Genomic DNA, 20,082 nt, shown 5'->3' with positions numbered 1-20,082 from the left:
AAACAAATTTTTGTTTTCATTGTGTAATTTTACAGAGTAAATGTTACGAAAACTATACATATGGAAAAAAAATATATATTTTTTCCATATGTATAGTTTTTTTTTTTCCGAATATGTATAGAAGAAAAAAAAAATTGGCGCAGAATTAAAAAAAAAAAATGTCTTCCCTGACCGGGAATCGAACCCGGGCCGCGGCGGTGAGAGCGCCGAATCCTAACCACTAGACCACCAGGGAAACTGTGCAGACAACCAGGTTGTTTCTTTTTTTTACCGCGGAAACAACTGTGCTCTTTATATATAGAAAATTCTTTGCATATAAATCCTTTTTATTGGATCATATATCACAAATAATACATTTATATACAAGGATACTATATTTTCTTATCAAGAAAAACGTGAATATATTAGATAAATCTGTTGTAATATTGATTTAATAGTATTTTTCTCTAACAAGTAATGGTCATCTAATAGTTTTATTATGGTTCCCATTAACTCAGCAACTAGATCTGTACTCGAATGTATACAAATGTCTCTGGCTCCGGCTTATTAGAAAATTATAATTGAGTGAAATATTTTGATGCCCAAGACCCCCATAGGGGAATTAGCTCAAATGGTAGAGCGCTCGCTTAGCATGTGAGAGGTAGCGGGATCGATGCCCGCATTCTCCAGTGTTTTTTTTTGTTTGTTTTTTTGTGTGAATGGGGGTTTCCATTTAATCCTTCACATTTTCTTTTACTATTTAGATAATCATTCACACTTTGTATTTTGATCATTTGTATGTGTGTGTGTGACATTGTGTATCTGAGTGTATGGAAATCAGCGCAGGGGGATTGCCAACATGATTAAAAGGTTCCACAGAGTGCCAAGAAAATAATAAATACTTTATTTATGCGTAATGGATAAAAAGGCACTGTGTATGGAACAAATGCTGTAAGGCAGGGATAGAACTTTGGTCGTGTCTGTGTCTAGAATTAAGGCACAGTCCCTAAGGCAGTTTAATTAAAGATAAACCCAAGCCGATAGTTAAATATTGGCTGATAAGGGGAAAACCCCAGGGAAGTCACTAAAATGTAGGAAACAGGAGAGTGACTAAAATATTTTGTATATGTGTGTGTTTCTCTGTATGTATGTGTGTGTATGTATGTGTCTGTGTGTCTGTATGTATGTGTGTGTGTGTACAGTGGCAACGGGCCCGTCACTCCAGGGGGCCCGGCTGCCCTGCAGACCATTGGATTGTGTGTACGCCACTGCTTTTCACTGCAATGACTAATGGGATTAATGTATAGCAGGAGAACCTAACATTACAATTGTCCCTAAAGAAATACAACTGAGTAGGACTTTCTAGCTAAAAAGACTGTAATGAGTGGGGAAGTAGTTTTTAGAGAACACCACTTAGTATGTATTGGGAACAGCTCGAAGGAAGTAAAGCCAACAGGCATGTGAGCTGTTTGAATTACCATGCAAATTGTAGTAGAAGGACACTAAAGTGATAAATTAAATAAGAAACCACTCAGTATTTACAGGGCTCTGAGCAAGGAATATTAGAAATAAGTTGTATACAAATTGTAATATTATAATTCCCTATCTTTTCCCCCAGAAGAGTTTGATCCGTGGTTCAATTTGCTGTAGTTCAGAGTATAAAACCTAAGGTGTGTACATTTTCCAAGTGAGTACATCTATTTCATTTTCACGCACACTGTTCTAGAGTGATCTAAGTGTGTCTAAAGATGCTACTGGTGGAACAGAACAGTGATGGGGTTATATAATTAGCTTTATTGATTCTCCTACGATACAAAGAAACAAATGTGTAGATGAGACATCATGCCACCTAGCAAGATGTTATACAATTTAGATGACTTATTTATGTAAAATTCTAAACAGGAAAAGGGTGTTTTGAGTATAGAACTGTTTCAAAACATTAATTCTAGAATATCTGCATGTCAGGTTCAAGTATTGAACCACACGAAGAATTACACAATATATTTTTTCATTGGATTTTCATCCCATTCAGGTAATAAGGAAAGTATTTTTGATGTTTGCTCATCAATGGGCCAATTCCAAGTCTTGAAAAACGGAACCAAATTTTTTTTAACCTCTTGAGAAAACAATTCAGCCCAGAGATTCATCTTGAAAATATTTTCATCCTTGATGCCCACCATGTTCTGGTAATCGGAGAACAGCTTAATGTACGGACCCCAGCCAAAGCTTTCCTGTAGCTGAAGAAACAAATATAAATACATATTATTTTAATTATCATAGGTTATTAATGTCCAAGCACCGTATACCAGACACCAGTTACCACATTAAGACTTAAAATAGGCATTAATACATAAAAAGCAGAGTTGCACAACTGCCATTCTCCTGATTTTATTGTAGTACAACCTCTGCGATGCCAGGCCAGCACTACCTTACGGCGTCACAAGCAGCTGCCTTAGGGCGCACCAGTCCATGGCGTGCAATGTCCAGGTGACTGGTAGGAGAGGGGTGCACAGGGCTCCCCTACTAGCAGTCATTCCATGTAGCGTGGTCTTACGGACCGGAGTAGAGAATCCAATTTATAACCTGCCTGATCTAAAAGCTTCTTGTCAGACTAGATAGAGGACAAAGAAGTCCTCTGCCACTGTCCATGAGGCCACTCTACAATGGGATGTAAAAGACGCACAAAGGGTCTGGGGGGAGAAAGAGACACACAAAATGATATGTTCATACATGCAAATGTTTATACCTGTTTAATTAACACATATCTTGGTGGTATCATTAAACATGAAAAATATAACGAGCTGAGCTATAGCCAGTATGGTTTGTTACCTGTAGGTAAGTTTCCAAACAGAGCCACTCAGTCCATTCTTCCAGCGGGGCACCTCTTTCCATATGTTTTTCAATCCTCTGTTCTCTGTTTTGGGGCTCCAGCTCAAAATGTGCAGCTGCTCGGAGGATCCCCAGTACATTTTCATGGGTGTAGATAGCCCAGAGGTTGCACATAGCTTCATCTGTGTGAGGGGGTAGTTCCCATTCACTTAACTGTTGGTTGTGTCCTAGTTCATGGGTAGCACCCCACGTTACCTTGCAGAGGTCATTATAATCTAGAAAAACTTTAGCTGACTCCAGATGGCACATTATGGGATAACCAGAGTGCATCCAGCCTTGAAAAACAGAGCACATTATATCAGTTAATATGTTGTTTTCCAATAAAACAGGTAAACAGTATGTTATTCCTCAGGGGTGCCCAAAAAGTAGATCCCCAGATGTTGCAGAACTACAATTCCCATGATGCTTTGTATGCTTTTATAAAGTCTTTAAAATAACAAAGCATCATGGAAGCTGTATGGGGTCATACCTGGTTCATCATTCCACCTAAACTGTGTTTCCAACACTAGCTATAATGTGGTGCTGCAGCTCACAAATTGTAACAATGGTATGTATTTGATGGGAATTGTTTATGCTTTGGTAGAAATAAATATTTAAATACATTTCCAAAACAAAAATAACCATTAAAAACCACGCCAATAGGCCTTTTATTTTAATATTCAAGAACAAAAAAATTAAAGGGACAGTGCCATTTTCAGGATTATTACTTGTATTTTAAATACACAATTTTGGATGCAAATTCTTTTAATAATTAAATGAAGATTTACATGAAGTTTGGAGGGGCCGTACCATCTGTAATCTGTACGTCGGCTACAAATCTCTCAGGCCTGTCAGATTGAGATGGAAGCCCAGACAACTCGAAAACTGCTGTCATGATCCTTTCCCAGAGCAAGAGTGGTTCACTTGGGTTCATCAAGGAAATGACTACATCAGACGGAACTGTGAAGATAATGTTCTCGCTTTCAAATTCTGCCCATGGTGAAGGGTAATGGCGTATAGTTTCCACCCAGGAATCCTGAGTTGTTTCTCCTAAAATAAGACACTTACCGGTAATATCATAAAAAGACAATTACATTCAAAACAAAAGAAGTTATGCTAGCAATCTGCCATATTACTTATTATGTGTTAATATTTTACAGTATTTAATTTGAACATTCTTTTTGAGTCTATGATGCAAGATTTCCAATACTGTACTATGTAGCTGAGTGACTGCCAACAGAAACCTAATCCCTCTAGTGTCAACACGGATTAACTGACGAGATTCTAAATATGGTTTACTAGTCATTGGTGTCAGCAATAAAGTGAGAAGTATAATATTAGTATCAGAATACTCTATCTCATGGTGTGACTTTCTAAGAATAATAAACCTATTACAGGATTTGTGTGCATATGCTTTTCTGAGATACTCATGAGGGACACCATGAGATCGCATTTAGGGACATTTATCAACGTGCTGTGTTCTAAAAAGTAGTCAAAATTACTGAAAGGGGGGCAATCACCATGGAAACAAGTGGAATCAATTTAAAGCTCTGTGGAAATTATATTTATAATAATCAGGCCGTCAACCAGCAACTCTACCCCAGGTCAGGCACACTGCAGTCATGAGTACTGAGTACATGAATAAATGAAGAGTATTTCAAATTGTTGTTACAAACAGCCAACATACCAAACAGCTCGCAAGTAAGTTACTGCCTCACTTACTTAAGGATCACTATAGGGTCAGGAACACAAACATGCATGCCTGACCCTACAGTGAAAACCTACAGTGAAATCCCCCCCACCCCCCTTAGCCCCCTTAGAATGGGTTAAAACTCACCTTATTTTTAGCTCTCCACAGGTCTGCCGGCTCTGGCCCCGCCCCCTTGGTGACATCATCAAAATTGCTTTTTGGGGGGGGGGGCGGGGCTTGAATGCCGAGTTGAGCAGACACATGTGGACACAGCTCCTGTTCTGAAAGCCAAAAACAACGACAAAACGGCACATCACAGCCCAGAAAAGCCAAAAACGGGCGAACACACGACAGGCAAAGCAAAGGCGATAATTTTGATGCCACACAAGCGACTATTAATGCCGGATCGCTGAGATCTGCGTTTGAGGCCTAGCATGAAAAGCGTCCTGATTGCTGGGGGAGGCGGACGATCTCCCGACATGAGGTCCGCACCGCACAGCTCTCCAGACTCCCCGCAACCCCCCCATCCCGGTCCCCGCTTGGGGATCATACTCACTTGCCACAAGGTACTATCTTGCCAAGCAGAGAGTCACACGGTGCGCCCAAGATGGCCACCATACAGCCCTCGCAGCAAACAAACGAGGAGCCAGAGCTCCAGTGTTGGAGACTACAATTTGAGCCAAATATGCCAAGCTTTCTGGAGGTGCTTACAACTCAGATCTCCCTGCCAAGTCTCACCTAGTATAAAGAACTGCCAAGTCTCACATACTAAAAAGCAACAACGGCAGTCCTTCCATTCAGCTCTGGGTGGGAGGCCAATACAGGGGTGCACCCACGAAGCCACTCCAGCAGCCGGAAGGTTCCCCACACACAGCAGAGCTCCGGGACCCAGGTTTACTATGGCAGATCGAGCGGAGCAAGATCAAGTCACAACCGGCTAAGCAAAGTGACTTTGCCTCAGTTCGATCCCATACTGATAAGTATCAAGCAGAGAAATACCAGGCTTAAGCCACAAGCAGCACGGCGGATGGAAAAGCAGAGGTCCCGTACAGACACCCAACACAGACGGCTTGGTTCCTGTACACCCCGCAGCGCACATGGGCCACAGCTCCTTAAACACCCTTCCATGCCACACGCTCCCACGCATGACCCTCACCCTCCACAAGCAAGGGAACTCTCACAGCGGTTCCAGAGAACAATCGTAAAATAATGTAAAGCATAGTCAGTTCCTAAGCTTAGTCAGCATGCATATTACAGGGGTTAGCTAACATTTCACTACTGATTATTACTTTCATTTCTAAACCATGTACTTGCATCTAAGCAGAAAGTTTACAAGCACAATCTAAGTCTTATGCTAACCCAATTTATTATTATTATTAGTATAATGGCAAAGTTTATAGTCGTCTGCAGGGCCGCCATCAGAAATTGTGGGGCCCCTAACACAGCTCAAAGTCTGGGCCCCCTTGTACCCGCCTCCAAGCCCCGCCTCCAAATCCAGCCCACAGGAATACACACGCACAGACACACACACAGAAAGATACACACATACTAACAGACACAAATACTGAAACAGACATACACACATATAGACACTGTAACGGATCGACGGGCACCCCGACTGGGTACCTCCGTTGAAGGATGCTCATAGTGCTTCCTGAGGACTCCAAGCACTGCAGCAGACACCACAACCACCGAACCGGAGAAGCATACGAATGCTCTCAAGCATATAAATGCTGTAAACAGCTGAACAGGAAAAGCATACAATCAGCTTACACTCCTGGCAATCAGCATACAATCCAATTCCCCCAATAACAAGACGACACTTCGTTTTGAGGTCAAGCAGAACTGACTGTACTGGCACATACAGCCTCTTTTATTCACAATCCACAAACATAGTACTGCCCACAGGGTTTTGAAATACAACCAATCAATCCGTACAATACACACAGACACTCCCACACAAAATCCTCCCCTCTGCCTGTGATATGATTACTGAACACAATGGGTAATATAATTATCACAGGCAGAGAAATACGGTTTTATAAAACATGTCACAAACATGCAATAACCCCATAAGTATATCCTAGGAACCGGGGGATCTGGGTGAACCACATATCCAAAATTCACCCAGATCCGTTCAGTAGTTTGGAAGATACAGTTTAATGCAGATTCCGCAGAACATATACAGGCTAAATAAAAAAAAAATACTGTATAATGTGTCCCCTGTTGTATAGTTTAAAACTACTGCACAATGTCTTTGTGCACCAAATACAGGTGAGATGGCACCGTGTAGAAAAGTCCAAACAGTGTCTGTGAGTTAAAATGGCCGCCATCCATTGTTCTCACCATGTGCTTCATCCATTGTTCTCACCATGTGCCTCTGAGACATGAAATGGTGGCCACCCAGTAACTCCACAGTATGTCCCCAGATGGTTCTTAAAGGGCCAGCAGCAGCATAATAAAATACAATATGCCCAAATCAGTTCCTAGAAGGGCAATACATCCCAGGGCCATAGTCACAGGGCAAGAGGCTGGCAAGCAGTCCTCTCCAGGCACAAGTGGCAGGGTTGGTTCCGCCACAGACACATACACAGATACAGATACACACACACACACACTGACGTACATACATACTCACATACTGACACACACATACATACAGACCTACACACATACTGACAAACAGACATACATACAAACTGACATACAGACATAGAAACAGACATACATACACATAAATACATACTGACATACATACATACATAATGGCATACATACACATACATACTGATATACATACACACACACACACACACACACAGATATATACATACACATATACATAAGACATACTGACATACACACAGACATACATGCATACTGACAGATATATACATACACACACACACAGACATACATACAGACATATATACATACTGACAATCACACACACATACAGATAGACACATACACACATACACCTCATATATCATCCACCCTCCTCTTACCTTTAAGTCGCAGGGGGGTGGCTGGGGATGATAGGAGTGGATGCCTCTGCCCTCTGGTGTCCTCTCCTCTCCTCCGCTCTCCCTCTGCTCTGCCTCTCCCCCCACGCGGAGTAAGCTGGGAGGAAGTGACCGGCCGTCACTTCCTCCCAGCAGCCCTTGCGGTGTAGCCGCAATTTTTTTTTTTTTTTTAAAGATTATAGGGCCCATCGGGTGGCCCTAAATGCTTGGGCCACGTGATGGGCCCCGGTGCAGATGCACCTGCGGCAGTTCCGTGACAACCATTATGGTTGTCACCCCCTGATGGCAGCCCTGCTCGTCTGTTCTCAATTTACATGTTTACCACAAATGCCACCTTGCATAATCTTTTATTGCTGACCATACGTATATATCCGGTTTAAAATTATCCTGTCATGATAATATGTGCTTTAATACGCCTGATCCTACTATCGTGGCACCGCAGGCTTATTTGTTAACCCTATTGCACGAAAAAAATAAAGAATTTAAATTAATTCTGTTAAAAGGCGGTGTTTACATGAAAATGCCTGAAGGGAGCTATTATACTCACCAGAACAACTACATTAAGCTGTAGTTGTTCTGGTGACTATAGTGTCCATTTAAGTCGCTTTACAGGGACACATGAAGAAATACTCCAAGTAACATAACCTTTAGAGCACACCTCCACTGTAAGTAGTAAAAGGTTTTTATATGGTTTTGACTACTTAACTGTTGTCCATCAGGTGCTGCCCCTTACCCTACTATTTCTGATAAAGCCAGAAGCTTCTAAGCAGGAGCTTCTGTTATCTTTCCAGAGCTAAGCTCTGCAGTGCAGCTAAGCTCTACACCGCTGAACCTGGCTCAGATAAAGAGCTTTTGGCTTTCTGACATAAGTAGAGGAGGTAGAGAGCAACACCTGGTGGATGAGGGAAAGCAAGACGACCAGCACAAGGCCAAGCTCCATCCACTCCCCATTATTGAAGACGCCTTCGGCAGAGTAGTTGTTGACATTATAGGTCCCCTAGCTAAGCCTAGTTCCTCTGGGAAGAAATATATTCTGACCATTGTGGACTACGCTACTCAGTACCTTGAGGCAGTTGCCCTGAACAATATTCAGGCAGAGACTGTAGCCGAGGCCCTGATGCGAGTGTTCTCCTGGATTGGTTTTCCCCGGGAGATCGTCTCGGGTCAGGGCACCCAGTTTACTGCCGAGATGACTCACCAACTGTGGAAGTTATGCGGCATTAAACCGACCCTGAGCTCCACAGACTAATGGCCTGTGCGAGCGCTTCAATGACATGTTGAAGTAGATGGTCCATACCTTTGGGGCGACTCACAATGATTGAGAAAGATTCATGCCGCATCTCCTGTTCGCATATCGGGAGGTGCCCCAGGAGTCCAAAGGATTCTCTCCGTTCTAATTGTTCTCATCCAGTATATCCAGTAGTGACAAGAAGCTCAAACACCTGTGTGGTATCCCCTATACCAACACCTAAAATCACATATAATACAAACACAATAGGTGGTGCAAATGATATACTTTCCTCTCTTCTTGGTAAGTATAGTAATGCTGTAAAGATAGAGAGGTAAATAATAGTGCAGATATCATAAAACCATATATGTATATACTGCTTGTTACAAGAATGCACTCACAACAGTAGAGCCATATACTAAACCTGGCTCTAGTGTGGATGTCCTTAGGATCTTTAAGGGTGATCCAAATCCCCCTGTGGATAGTCTGGATACCTGAAGTGTTGTAGTCTCCTCCCAGCAGTAAATTGCAGAAAATCCAAATAGGGTTAAAACAAAATGTATTTGGTGAAACACATATATAATTTGCTCCACCTATTGTGTTTGTATTATTAGACTGGATAGCTCGGGGCCAGTACCTCACCACTATAGATTTGTGTAAGGGGTACCAGCAGATCCCCCTAGTGGCAGATGTTATTCCCAAGTCGGCATTTGTCACTCCATTTGGCCTATACCAATTTAAGGTAATGCCATTTGGAATAAAGAATGCCCCGGCCACTTTCCAAAGGATGGTGGGCCGGCTGTTGGATGGCCTCCAGGACTATGCAGGTGCATACCTGGACGACATAGCCATCTACAGCGACACTTGGGAGGAGCACCTGATACACGTGGGATCGGTACTAGACAGAATCAGGGAAGCAGAGTTGACGTTAAAACCCAGTAAGTGTCATATAGCTATGGCAGAAGTGCAGTACCTGGGACACCAGGTGTGGGAAGCAGAAGCCCGAGTCAGGCAAGGTTGAGGCAGTAGCTCACTGGCCCCGTCCCCGCACTAAGACCCAAGTGATGACTTTCCCAGGGACTGCTAGCTACTATCAGAAGTTTGTCCCCAACTACAGTGCCATAGCTAAACCCCTTACCGACCTGACCAAAAAGAACCAGCCCAGGCAGGTACACTTGGACCCGTGGTGTAAGCAGGCGTTCCAAGCCCTCAAGGACGCCCTGATAAATGCCCCTGTCCTGGCTGCTCCTAATCCGAATAAGCGTTTTCTCATTCACACAGATGCTTCTATGTTTGGATTAGATGCTGTGCTGAGCCAGATTGAGCATGATGGCAGAGAACATCCCATAGCTTACCTCAGCCACAAACTACTACCCTGGGAGGTGAGCTACGCCGCCATCGAGAAGGAATGTCTGGCGGTGGTATGGGCGCTGAAAAAACTGCAGCCCTACATTTATGGACAACCATTCACATTACTCACAGATCACAACCTGTTAATGTGGCTTAACCGGGTCACTGGAGACAATGCCAGACTGTTATGCTGGAGCCTGGCCCTGCAACCATACGACTTTAATATTCATTATCGTCAAAATGGGAACGCCAATGGGTTATCAAGACATACCGAACTTGAGAAGTGATCGGTGAGTACTCCCCCGGACATCCCCAAGCTGACCCGTTGGGATCTGACTGTGTACGTTGGCTTGTGGTTAAGGGGGACCTATGTAGCAGAACCACTGCTTATTCTGGAGCAGTTGCATGGTGCTGGAGCTCCTCAGGGAAAATCTAATCCTGGGCACAAATTGGACTTCATTGTCACCAATTTGACTACAAAGCTTGACCACAACCCTGGGGAAAATCTTGCAGTTCATTTGGCACCAATCTTGTCTGCAGAAGGTGTACACAGCTGTGCAAGTCGTTGCTTGTGACATTTGACTACATTTGTGAATCATTTCGGGCGAAGCTCAGTGAAAGGCATCTTACCTCTTTTCCTGCTGTTCAACGCATGGCACCTAGGAGCCACCCTACCGTTCACCGCCGCAAGTGCACAGCTACCTCACATGTTCCCAGAGAGGCTGCAAGAACCTACCGCAACGTATTCGCCACCATCCGCCCTGTTTGCAGAGGAGGAGGCGCATTCGCTTACTACGTGTCCATGCTGCTCCAGAGTCACGCAGCTGGGAGCGCGGAACCACGAGTCTGCGGAAGCGAATTCCGACCGACACACAGATTGTCTGCCTGGGAAGTCTTGGACTGGACTCTCTGGGGGCTTGCGCTTCAGAGGAAGGAATCATTGGAGTGGCTGAGGGTAATGGGAGCTGGGTCTCTCTAACCAGGGCATAGGTTAGGTGGCACATGGGTCTTACCTACTGCTTGGCTGTTGTGCAGCTGTTCTCCTAATGCACAGTGCTTGATAACCCCACTACAGTGCTCTATCTGCTCAGCTGCAATAGTATCACCATCCCCCCAGTGGTATTTATCTCTTGCAGTAATCTCCAGCTCTACAGTTTTCTTTGCCATACCTACACTCATTTTATCACAAATTATTAGAGCTGTGTTTTTGCTGTTTCTTTACCTATTACTGTTATAAAGTGCAGTGCTCATCTTGTTTATATTTAGTTTATCTCATATATGTCTGGTGGGCTTTATTAGCCTACAAGCTAACTTCATGATCTCGCTACAAACATGAGTGCCTAGCCTGACCACCTACGCTTTATTTACCCAAGCATCATGGCTATATATTCTTTTTAACTTACTGAATATAGTGTATAGCACCCTCTCTAGACATATCCGCTTAGCCTGAAGTTACTTTATTTAAAAAAAATAATTTAAAAAATTGTGCAGTTTTATTGAAGCCATGCAAATGCTATCTCATGTTTTACTTTGTACTTTCAACAGCGGTTCTGGCTGGGCAAATTTTTTTATGTATTACTATGCACAGCTAAAAGAGAGAATGATAAAAAAACAAAAAAAAACTGATTTAAATAAATCTGTTAATTCCCTCATCATGTTGAGGATAGCTTCTCAAATATATAGATGTAAAACTAGCTTGAAATTACCTTTAAAAGAAAATAATTTTTAAAGCACAAAAATGAGAGCATTGATTTTACATTGTATATTTACCATACCAGGTGTAAAATAAGCGTCCCTGGGTGGGCTTGAACCACCAACCTTTCGGTTAACAGCCGAACGCGCTAACCGATTGCGCCACAGAGACACATGTGCAGCATGGTGGAAATCAACTTTTTAGAAAATGTATATGTGAACACAATATTGTAGTTTAATTCTGCTAAAATCTTATAACACTTACCATGCTTGAAATACGGAGCAAGAACAGCTTCTTCAATGCTTATCATTATTTGTCCTAAGTTACAACCTTTTGGAATGATAACGTAGAGGAGGCCACCAAAAATATTAGAGACTTGTAAAGTGGTTTGGGTAACTGCATATCGCTGTGTCACAAATGGGGGGCGTTTCAGCTCAGGAAGATTACTGAGGTCATCTGAGTGACAGCCGACCTGCACCTGAAATTTTCAAAACATATACCAAATTAACCTTCTAATTTTATGAGCGGATATACTGGATTCCTTTTTTTACTTATTATTTATTTTGGTTGTGCTTAAGAGTACAATAAAACTTGCAATGCAACAACAGCATACACAGGTATAGCAATGAATACAGAGTAACAATTAGCAAAACATTGTGTACATGGTACGTGGCAGAATGATGGTGCAGTAAAGAAAAGGCCATGCTAGACAAACACGTCTGAGGACATTGAGTGCATGTACGTAGAGAGACATTTTGTTTTTGTGAAATGTAATTTAATAAGCAAGCTATGCAACCTTGTCATAGCACACAGGACTATCAAGATATTATAAACACATGGGAAGGGATAGGCAGGGAGAGCACTAACATTCTTTACAGAAGAACATGCTAGTTCAAGTTATGTAATAAAATAAAACAAGACAAAAGAATAAGAAGATTTACCATGTTGCTATCAAACAGTAGACAGCAGAAGCCTGTCAGCCCTATAATATAATGCAATGCTGGTGGGGATAACGTGTTAGCTAGTGTTAGCTGGTGGGGATAACGTGTTAGCTAGAAGACATGCTGAATCTGGGTGCAATTCATTGGGCACTGACGAGCTTTAGACTGTGAGTGTGACAACAGCAACACTGAAAGGAAGAGCGTAGGACCAGCAGGGAGCCAGGGCCAGGACCATACAGACATCATATGACAAACCAAGGGCGAGTTAAAATAACAGGAGAGTGTCATGCATGGATTAAAATAAAATAAAAATAACAGCACAAAAGTCCAGTGAGGAACCTCAAAGTGTCTTATTCACCCAATGGGGGTAGTGTCTCAAAAGGTTGTGCAACAGGGTAGAAACGCCATATATGCCCACTGAGGATAAACCCCCTGTCCCAAGTACACTGCTGCTCCAGCCCCAGGCCTTAATAAAAGCCCACACTAAAAGTGTCAAGGGGGGGTAAGTCAGAGTCCCAGGCATATCTCCTTCGGGCACCTGCCATGGCTGTAGAACAGTGAATTCCTGGAGTGTGTGGACCGTGCACAGGTGTAACTACCTGGATGACTTCAGGTCTAGGTGAGGAGTCGCCAACCAAAGCTTTTGCCAGAAGGATCAGCTGAATGTCAGGTATTGGAGGGCTGCTCTGCAAGGCCTCAAGTCTCTCTCAGAACCGGGTGCAGATAGCGTCCAATGCTTCTGTGAAGGTGAGTTTAAGCTGTGTAAGTTGCTCCATGAATGGGAGCCTTGAGCATCGACGTATCTTTCACAAGGTCAAACAAGGAATCTGCCTTGGGCGGCACTTTGCAGGGGACGGCATAAAAAGCCACCCCCAAACGCCCAGGCAGATCCCTTGTTTGCCTCGTGTCCTGGGGGCTCAAGAGCTGCCCGGCTGGCCACTTTTGAGCCCTCACAGGCGGGCAGCAGGCAGCGACCAGCGAGGGAGCATACTCACCTGAGCTCTTCCTGCTCAGCTCCCACGCGCGCCGCTTAATGAAGCCAGGAGCAGGAATATGACATCACTCCGGCTCCCGGCAGCACAAAGCGGCGTGCGAGGGAGCTGAGCAAGAAGATTAGAGCTCCCTCGCCGCCTACTCAGCCTGTTGGCCCCCTGCCTGCCTGCGCAGCAGCCCCACTGGACCGCATGTAAGCAATCCACTCCAGCTCTCCCAGGGAGGCTGGGTGGATTTAAAATAAAATGTAAAAAATAAAAAATTTGTGAGTGTTGGTGGAAATGTGTGTATGTGTGTGTGTGTCTGTGAGTGAATGTGTGTGTCTGTAAGTGTGTGTCTGTGAGTGTGTGTCTGTGAGTAAATTTGTGTGTATCTGTAAGTGAGCGTGTATGTCGGTCAGTGAGTGCGTGCGTGCGTCTGTCAGTGTGTGTGTGCATCTGTCGGTCAGTGAGAGTGTGTGTGTCAGTGAGTGTGTGTCGGTCAGTGAGTGTGTGCGTGCGTCTGTCAGTGCGTGCGTCTGTCAGTGAGTCTGAGTCTGTCAGTGAGTCTGAGTCTGTCAGTGAGTCTGAGTCTGTCAGTGAGTCTGTCAGTGTGTGTCAAATCAGTGAGTGTGTGCATGTCATTGTTTGTCAGTGTATATGAGAGTGTGTGTCTGTCTATCAGTGTGTGCATCTGTCAGCGAGTGTGCGTCTGTCAGTCAAAATTAGGCCTTGACAGCAAGGGGTGGGGAAAATTTAATTGGGGGGGTGGGGGGGGTGCCCGAGCACCATCCTGCCTAGGGCAGCACAAATCCTAAATACACCACTGGCCTTGAGGCATTAGCAGCGGTGGCCATTTTGGATTCTACGCCGGGATCCATGTTGTGGTCACTGTTTTGACCTGGTAAAACTGGTAGGTTGGCAAGCCTAGGTGGAGACCGGGATAACCCCCACCAGCCCACTGGAGGGGAGAGGGGAGTACAGGGCTCTGATAGTTTGCAGGGTAGACACGTCAAGGCCAGGTTCGGGAGACCAGCCGCCTATCACGCCTAGGCCACGTACTAGGCACACTTATTGGCTGAAATAACCAGAAGTATGAGTGATGGCACTCAATCCTATGAATGCCCAAGAGTCTCCAATTGCTGGCTAGTAGTCGTTTTCAGTATTGGGTTTAGATCAGCTTTATAGGCACTGTTTAACCAGAATTGGCGAGGAGCCGAAGCAAGTTGCATCCATTCAGCTACATGATCAGCACCCCGCCCCCTTCTGCATTTCTTTTATCTCATTACATCTGCTTAACTAACTATACATCTGATGCAGCATAGCTACCTATATCATACTGATGCATGCTACAATTTGTTTTCACACGATATAGAAAATAACACTTGAAAAACAAAAATAATAAAGAAATATTTAACACCATGTAATATCTGTCAGTGTGTTTAACAACCTTCTAGTTTTTTTTAGATACAATTTTCTTTTATGAATTACCTCCAGTCCCATATTGACTGCAGCTGCTGGAAAATTCACTTTAGCAATTTTTCCTGGCGGAACATAAAATCCAGTACTTCTCCATGCTCCGTTTCCTGCAATAAATCAGATATAAAATGTAATAATACTGAATATATAATCTATTTACCAGTTCCTAATAATCTACGAGACAAACTAACAGTTGAGAATGTTTGCATTTCCCTGTTCGGTTCCATTGGGGATACTGACGAAACCTGGACCGCTAGTATACCTTGGAGACTGTGACAGAATAACTAAACTAGGCTGTAGAAACAATCAAATTATATATTTATAGTTTATTTATAAGAATGATTGTTTTAACTGAACATCATATATATCATCTCCAACTAATGGGGAATTAACCAGTTAATACTGTGTAACACTAAACTTAAAACGCAAACAATCTGGTATTTAACCCCAATTTATGTCATTGCACATGGAGAAGGAGATTTTATACAAACCCATGAACTGCTACTGTCAAGAGGTAGGCAATTGACTTTTACAGTTTTCCTATAGTGAGATTCCTTCAGCTTGGTTTAGAATCTTAAAGGAACACTATAGGGTCCGGAACACAAATGTGTATTCCTGACCGTATAGTGTTAAAACCACCATTTAGATGGATGCCCACCCCACGCCCTTCCCCACTCCCTTATTACCTTATTTGCAGCGCCGCACTGGTTAGCACGTGGTGACCCGGCCCCCGATTTACCTCTTTGGCTGACATCATCAGAATTAATGATCACAGCCAATCCAATGCTCTCCCATAGGAAAAGCTGGCTTAGCCAATCACTGCATCGCTAAGGGGAAAGTTCAGCGTCTGCATGCAGAGCGCTGAAACGCTGAACGTCAGCGCTGCAGTGTGCAGCACATACCCATGAAGCACCTCTAGTGGCCGTCTGAGGAGTTGCCACGAGACGTGTTCCTAGGCAGCAATGTAAACACTGCCTTTTCTCTGTAAAGGCAGTTTTTACAGCAAATATACTCACCAGAAGAACTACGTTAAGCTGTAGTTGGTCTGGTGACTATGATGTCCCTTTAAATAAAGCAATACATAAATTAAATAATGCACTTTATTATTTATCTAAAAGGTATACACTTTTAATTTAAATTTAATAATTAAAATTTTGGCCCACAGGGGGCAGCACTGAATTTTTTCTGTACATGAGCACTGAAGGAATATAGAAAAAAAAATGGAAGTAGACTTTTCAATAATAATCATCTCTGACAAATTTTTTTTCACATTTATCTACAACAGTATTCAGCAACAGAAGAAGTACAATCTTCCTCTGCTAAATGAACTTGCCTTTATTTGTGCCATTGATTTCTAGGCTGCCATGTGAAGTCACAGGAAGAGTTATAGGAGTTGGAACCAGCTTTGCCGCAAGGTTTTCAAAGTTGGGCAATGTGTTTCGAAGTCCTGCTGCCACTCTCAACAGAAAAGCCTCCTTGCTCCCTCTTTTCACTCGCCTATCATTACTAACCTCTGGTATACCAAACTTCAGCAAAAGATTTACAAGTGTCTTTTTTAAAGAATGAAAAGTCTGGCTGTCATTTTCTCCAATGCTTAGAAGTATTGCACAATCTTCAGCTAGTTTGACAATCCAGGAGGAGAGTGGAGCATGGATCATTTGATTGTTGTCTAAAGCATTCTGAAGCTGAGAAAGAGCTCTTCGACACTGATATTTCTCGTTGAGGTTCTCAAAATGTATTTTTTTGCGTTTATATGATGCATCTATTCCAGCTATGATACTTATACCAAAATGGTTGATTATATTATTTCCAGGATAGTTGATGAGCTCATCAATACCAGGATTTTGCGAAGCCCAATACCATGCTTGTCCTCCAATGAGTAATCCACCACCCTCTGCAACAAATTCCTGGAGTTTTTGAGCATAATTATTTGTATATGATGTACAGCAATAGACACTGAAAAGTGTGTTGAAGTCTGAGCGTTTACTGGCAAAACCATGTTCATGAAGATGAGCTTGAAGTTCATATAAGTCTCTTTGTACGCCAACTATTCCATCCCTTCCGGCATCTAGCCAAGAGATTACATTAGTAATTAACTGTTTTTGGTGAGATTTGCTAATTTGATCCTCGTGGGTTGCAACTACAACCCTGCCTTTTCCATAATAACATGCCGCAAGATATGTTTTATTGGATTCATCTATTACAAGAGGAAAGGCCCTTTCCCCGTGAACAAGAAGATTGGATGGGGTACCACTGTCAAATATACGCAACTCAGATATTCCATTCATCAATTGCTTACCATCTTCAGAAATGTTCCACACATACCTGAAAACAGAAAAGCACCACTATTTTGATTATTTTGACATAAATAAATATTTTCTTGGCCAATATATATCAGGTGAAAATTCATTCATGGAGCAATAATAGTACTCAGGGAAAGCTCTTGCACATGGCTATGCTTTTCTCAATGGCCCAAGAGCTCTGCACCTCCTGCGGCCACATGTATAGCAGATGGTCTAGCAGGATGAACAATATACCGAATAACCATGTTCAAGAATAATTTACTTAACCCCTTAAGGACCAAACTTCTGGAATAAAAGGGAATCATGACATGTCACACATGTCATGTGTTCTTAAGGGGTTAATCCTGTGAGATTCATAATGACCATGTATGTATTCATAAAACGAGGGTCTCAGTGGGTTTGGTGGCAATACATGTACACACTCTAGAACATATGATTGAAATTAAATCACTTAGAGTAGCCTTTAAAGGACCACTCTAGGCACCCAGACCACTTCAGCTTAATGAAGTGGTCTGGGTGCCTGGTCCCTCTAGGATTAACCCTTTTTTTTAATAAACATAGCAGTTTCAGAGAAACCGCTATGTTTATAATAGGGTTAATCCAGCCTCCAAATCCTCTAGTGGCTGTGTCACTGACAGCCGCTAGAGGCGCTTGCGTGATTCTCACTGTGAAAATCCCAGTGAGAGCACGCAAGCGTCCATAGGAAAGCATTGTAAAAGCTTTCCTATGAGACCGGCTGAATGCGCGCGCAGCTCTTGCCGCGCATGCGCATTCAGCCGAAAGGGAGGATTGGAGGCGGAGAGAAGGAGGAGAGCTCCCCGCCCGGCGCTGGAATAAAGGTGAGTTTTAACCCTTTACTCTCCCCAGAGCCCGGCAGGAGGGGGTCCCTGAGGGTGGGGGCACCCTCAGGGCACTATAGTGCCAGGAAAACGAGTATGTTTTCCTGGCACTATAGTGGTCCTTTAATCTAATATTATGTACTATAATTTGAAAATAAAAGTAATTACTTGGGTATAAAATAACTCTACGAATAATGTATGTATATGTATCTTAAGTGTTGAAACTTAACTTTCACCCTTATAGTGCTAGACATCCTAAACCCTTTTAATATTGAAAAAAATGTAAACTCTTGGAGAATGTTCATTTCCAACATAGAAAATGCTCATCTTCTACAATTATTTCTTGTCTTGAAACCACATTAAAATAACAATGCATATGATACAAGGTTGTTCAGCCAAGCTTACCACAATGTTGTTATATTGAACTTTCATAACTCCTGATGACATTATTTACCTCATTCCTTTTCCTCTAGATACCTATTCACCAATTCCCATTTTACGCTACAACTTCCATGTAATACATGGAAATAGAATAAACCACCAGATGGATTACATGTAATCTACTTTTAAGTTCATGAGCATGATTATGTGAAATAAAGAATAATCACTTACTATTTTTATTATAAAATAGGGTGTGACAAAAAAGAAAAAACTTCTATCACCACCATTGTGACAAAAAAAAAAGTTCATCAAAAGTTATGTTTTACATTGATTACACGCTATAAACGAGGAGCTTTATCTCTTCATTTTTTGTTTTATTTGTATGGGTACTTTTCAGAAGCTTGCTCTTTTCATACTATTCTTACGTTCAGTAAATGTATTGCAGTTTTATATTTTTCATGAATACCAAGAACTTACTTCGCAATAAGAGGACGTGTTGGTATCTCTGGTGTTATGGCAAACATATCTTTGAATCCATAATTATTAAGAAATTGGATACCAGCTACACTTGCCACCTTGTTTCCTGGAAAATCTAGCAGGACGTTTTTCAGCTTGTTCTTAGTCATCCAATACCAAGCTCGTCCTCCAATTAACAAGCCATGTCCTGCTTTTAAAGCCCAGATGAGTTCACTTGATTGCCTATCGTCATAGGCATGCATGCAGTAGACTCCATATTTAGTGTAAAAATCATAGGTAGACTCCACGGCATGGCCTCTGCTAGCGAGAGATTGTACCATTGAAGAGAACTTTTCATGGACCCCAACCAAAGAATCTTTTGAGGGTTTCAGCCATTCTATTGCATTATCAATGAACTGGGTAAAGTTAGAACTTGATACGTATGCTTCATGTGCTAGTACTACGATACGACCCTTCCCGTATTGAGAAGCAGCTATAAGAGTTTGACCTTCGGTGTTCACCACAACTGGAAATGCTTTTTCGCCAGAAAGAAGTAGGTCACACGGAACTTGGGTTCCTGTAAAATCTGAGGTATCAATGTTTTTGACAAGAGCTCTGTATGACTCTGTAGCGCTCATTTCCTGTGATCAAAACATATGATTAATAATAAAAAACATTTTGTTACCGTTAATATAACATAATTGTATAAAGCCTAAAAATGCTACCAAAACAGCATTTTATCTTAAGAAAAATACATAATAACTTAAACTGCCATGTAAACATAATGGAATACACAGGGCTGTTTATTAAAGGACCACTATAGGCACCCAGACCACTTCAGCTCAATGAAGTGGTCTGGGTGACAGGTCCCTCTAGGT

General features: G+C 42.6%; 1 protein-coding gene and 1 non-coding gene across 2 annotated transcripts; both read right to left on the bottom strand.

The window, feature by feature from the left end:
- Positions 1 to 163: 163 nt before the first annotated feature.
- TRNAE-CUC (transfer RNA glutamic acid (anticodon CUC)) lies at positions 164 to 235 on the bottom strand. The gene has a single exon. It is a non-coding gene; the product is annotated as a tRNA-Glu (tRNA).
- Positions 236 to 1,970: 1,735 nt separating this feature from the next.
- On the bottom strand, positions 1,971 to 19,842 carry LOC134572953 (TRPM8 channel-associated factor homolog). The gene is made up of 7 exons (XM_063432294.1): positions 19,226 to 19,842; positions 16,559 to 17,550; positions 15,238 to 15,332; positions 12,099 to 12,312; positions 3,658 to 3,897; positions 2,809 to 3,143; positions 1,971 to 2,216 (listed from the first exon to the last, which is right to left on the bottom strand). Exons 1-7 carry the CDS (start codon positions 19,840 to 19,842, stop codon positions 1,971 to 1,973), a joined length of 2,739 nt encoding a protein of 912 aa, XP_063288364.1.
- Positions 19,843 to 20,082: the final 240 nt, after the last annotated feature.

This window comes from Pelobates fuscus, chromosome 9, assembly GCF_036172605.1.
Source record: "Pelobates fuscus isolate aPelFus1 chromosome 9, aPelFus1.pri, whole genome shotgun sequence".
NCBI classification, from domain to species: Eukaryota; Metazoa; Chordata; class Amphibia; order Anura; family Pelobatidae; genus Pelobates; species Pelobates fuscus.
The sequence above is the reverse complement of the archived record's forward strand: the minus strand, read 5'-3'. Positions and strand labels throughout refer to the sequence as shown.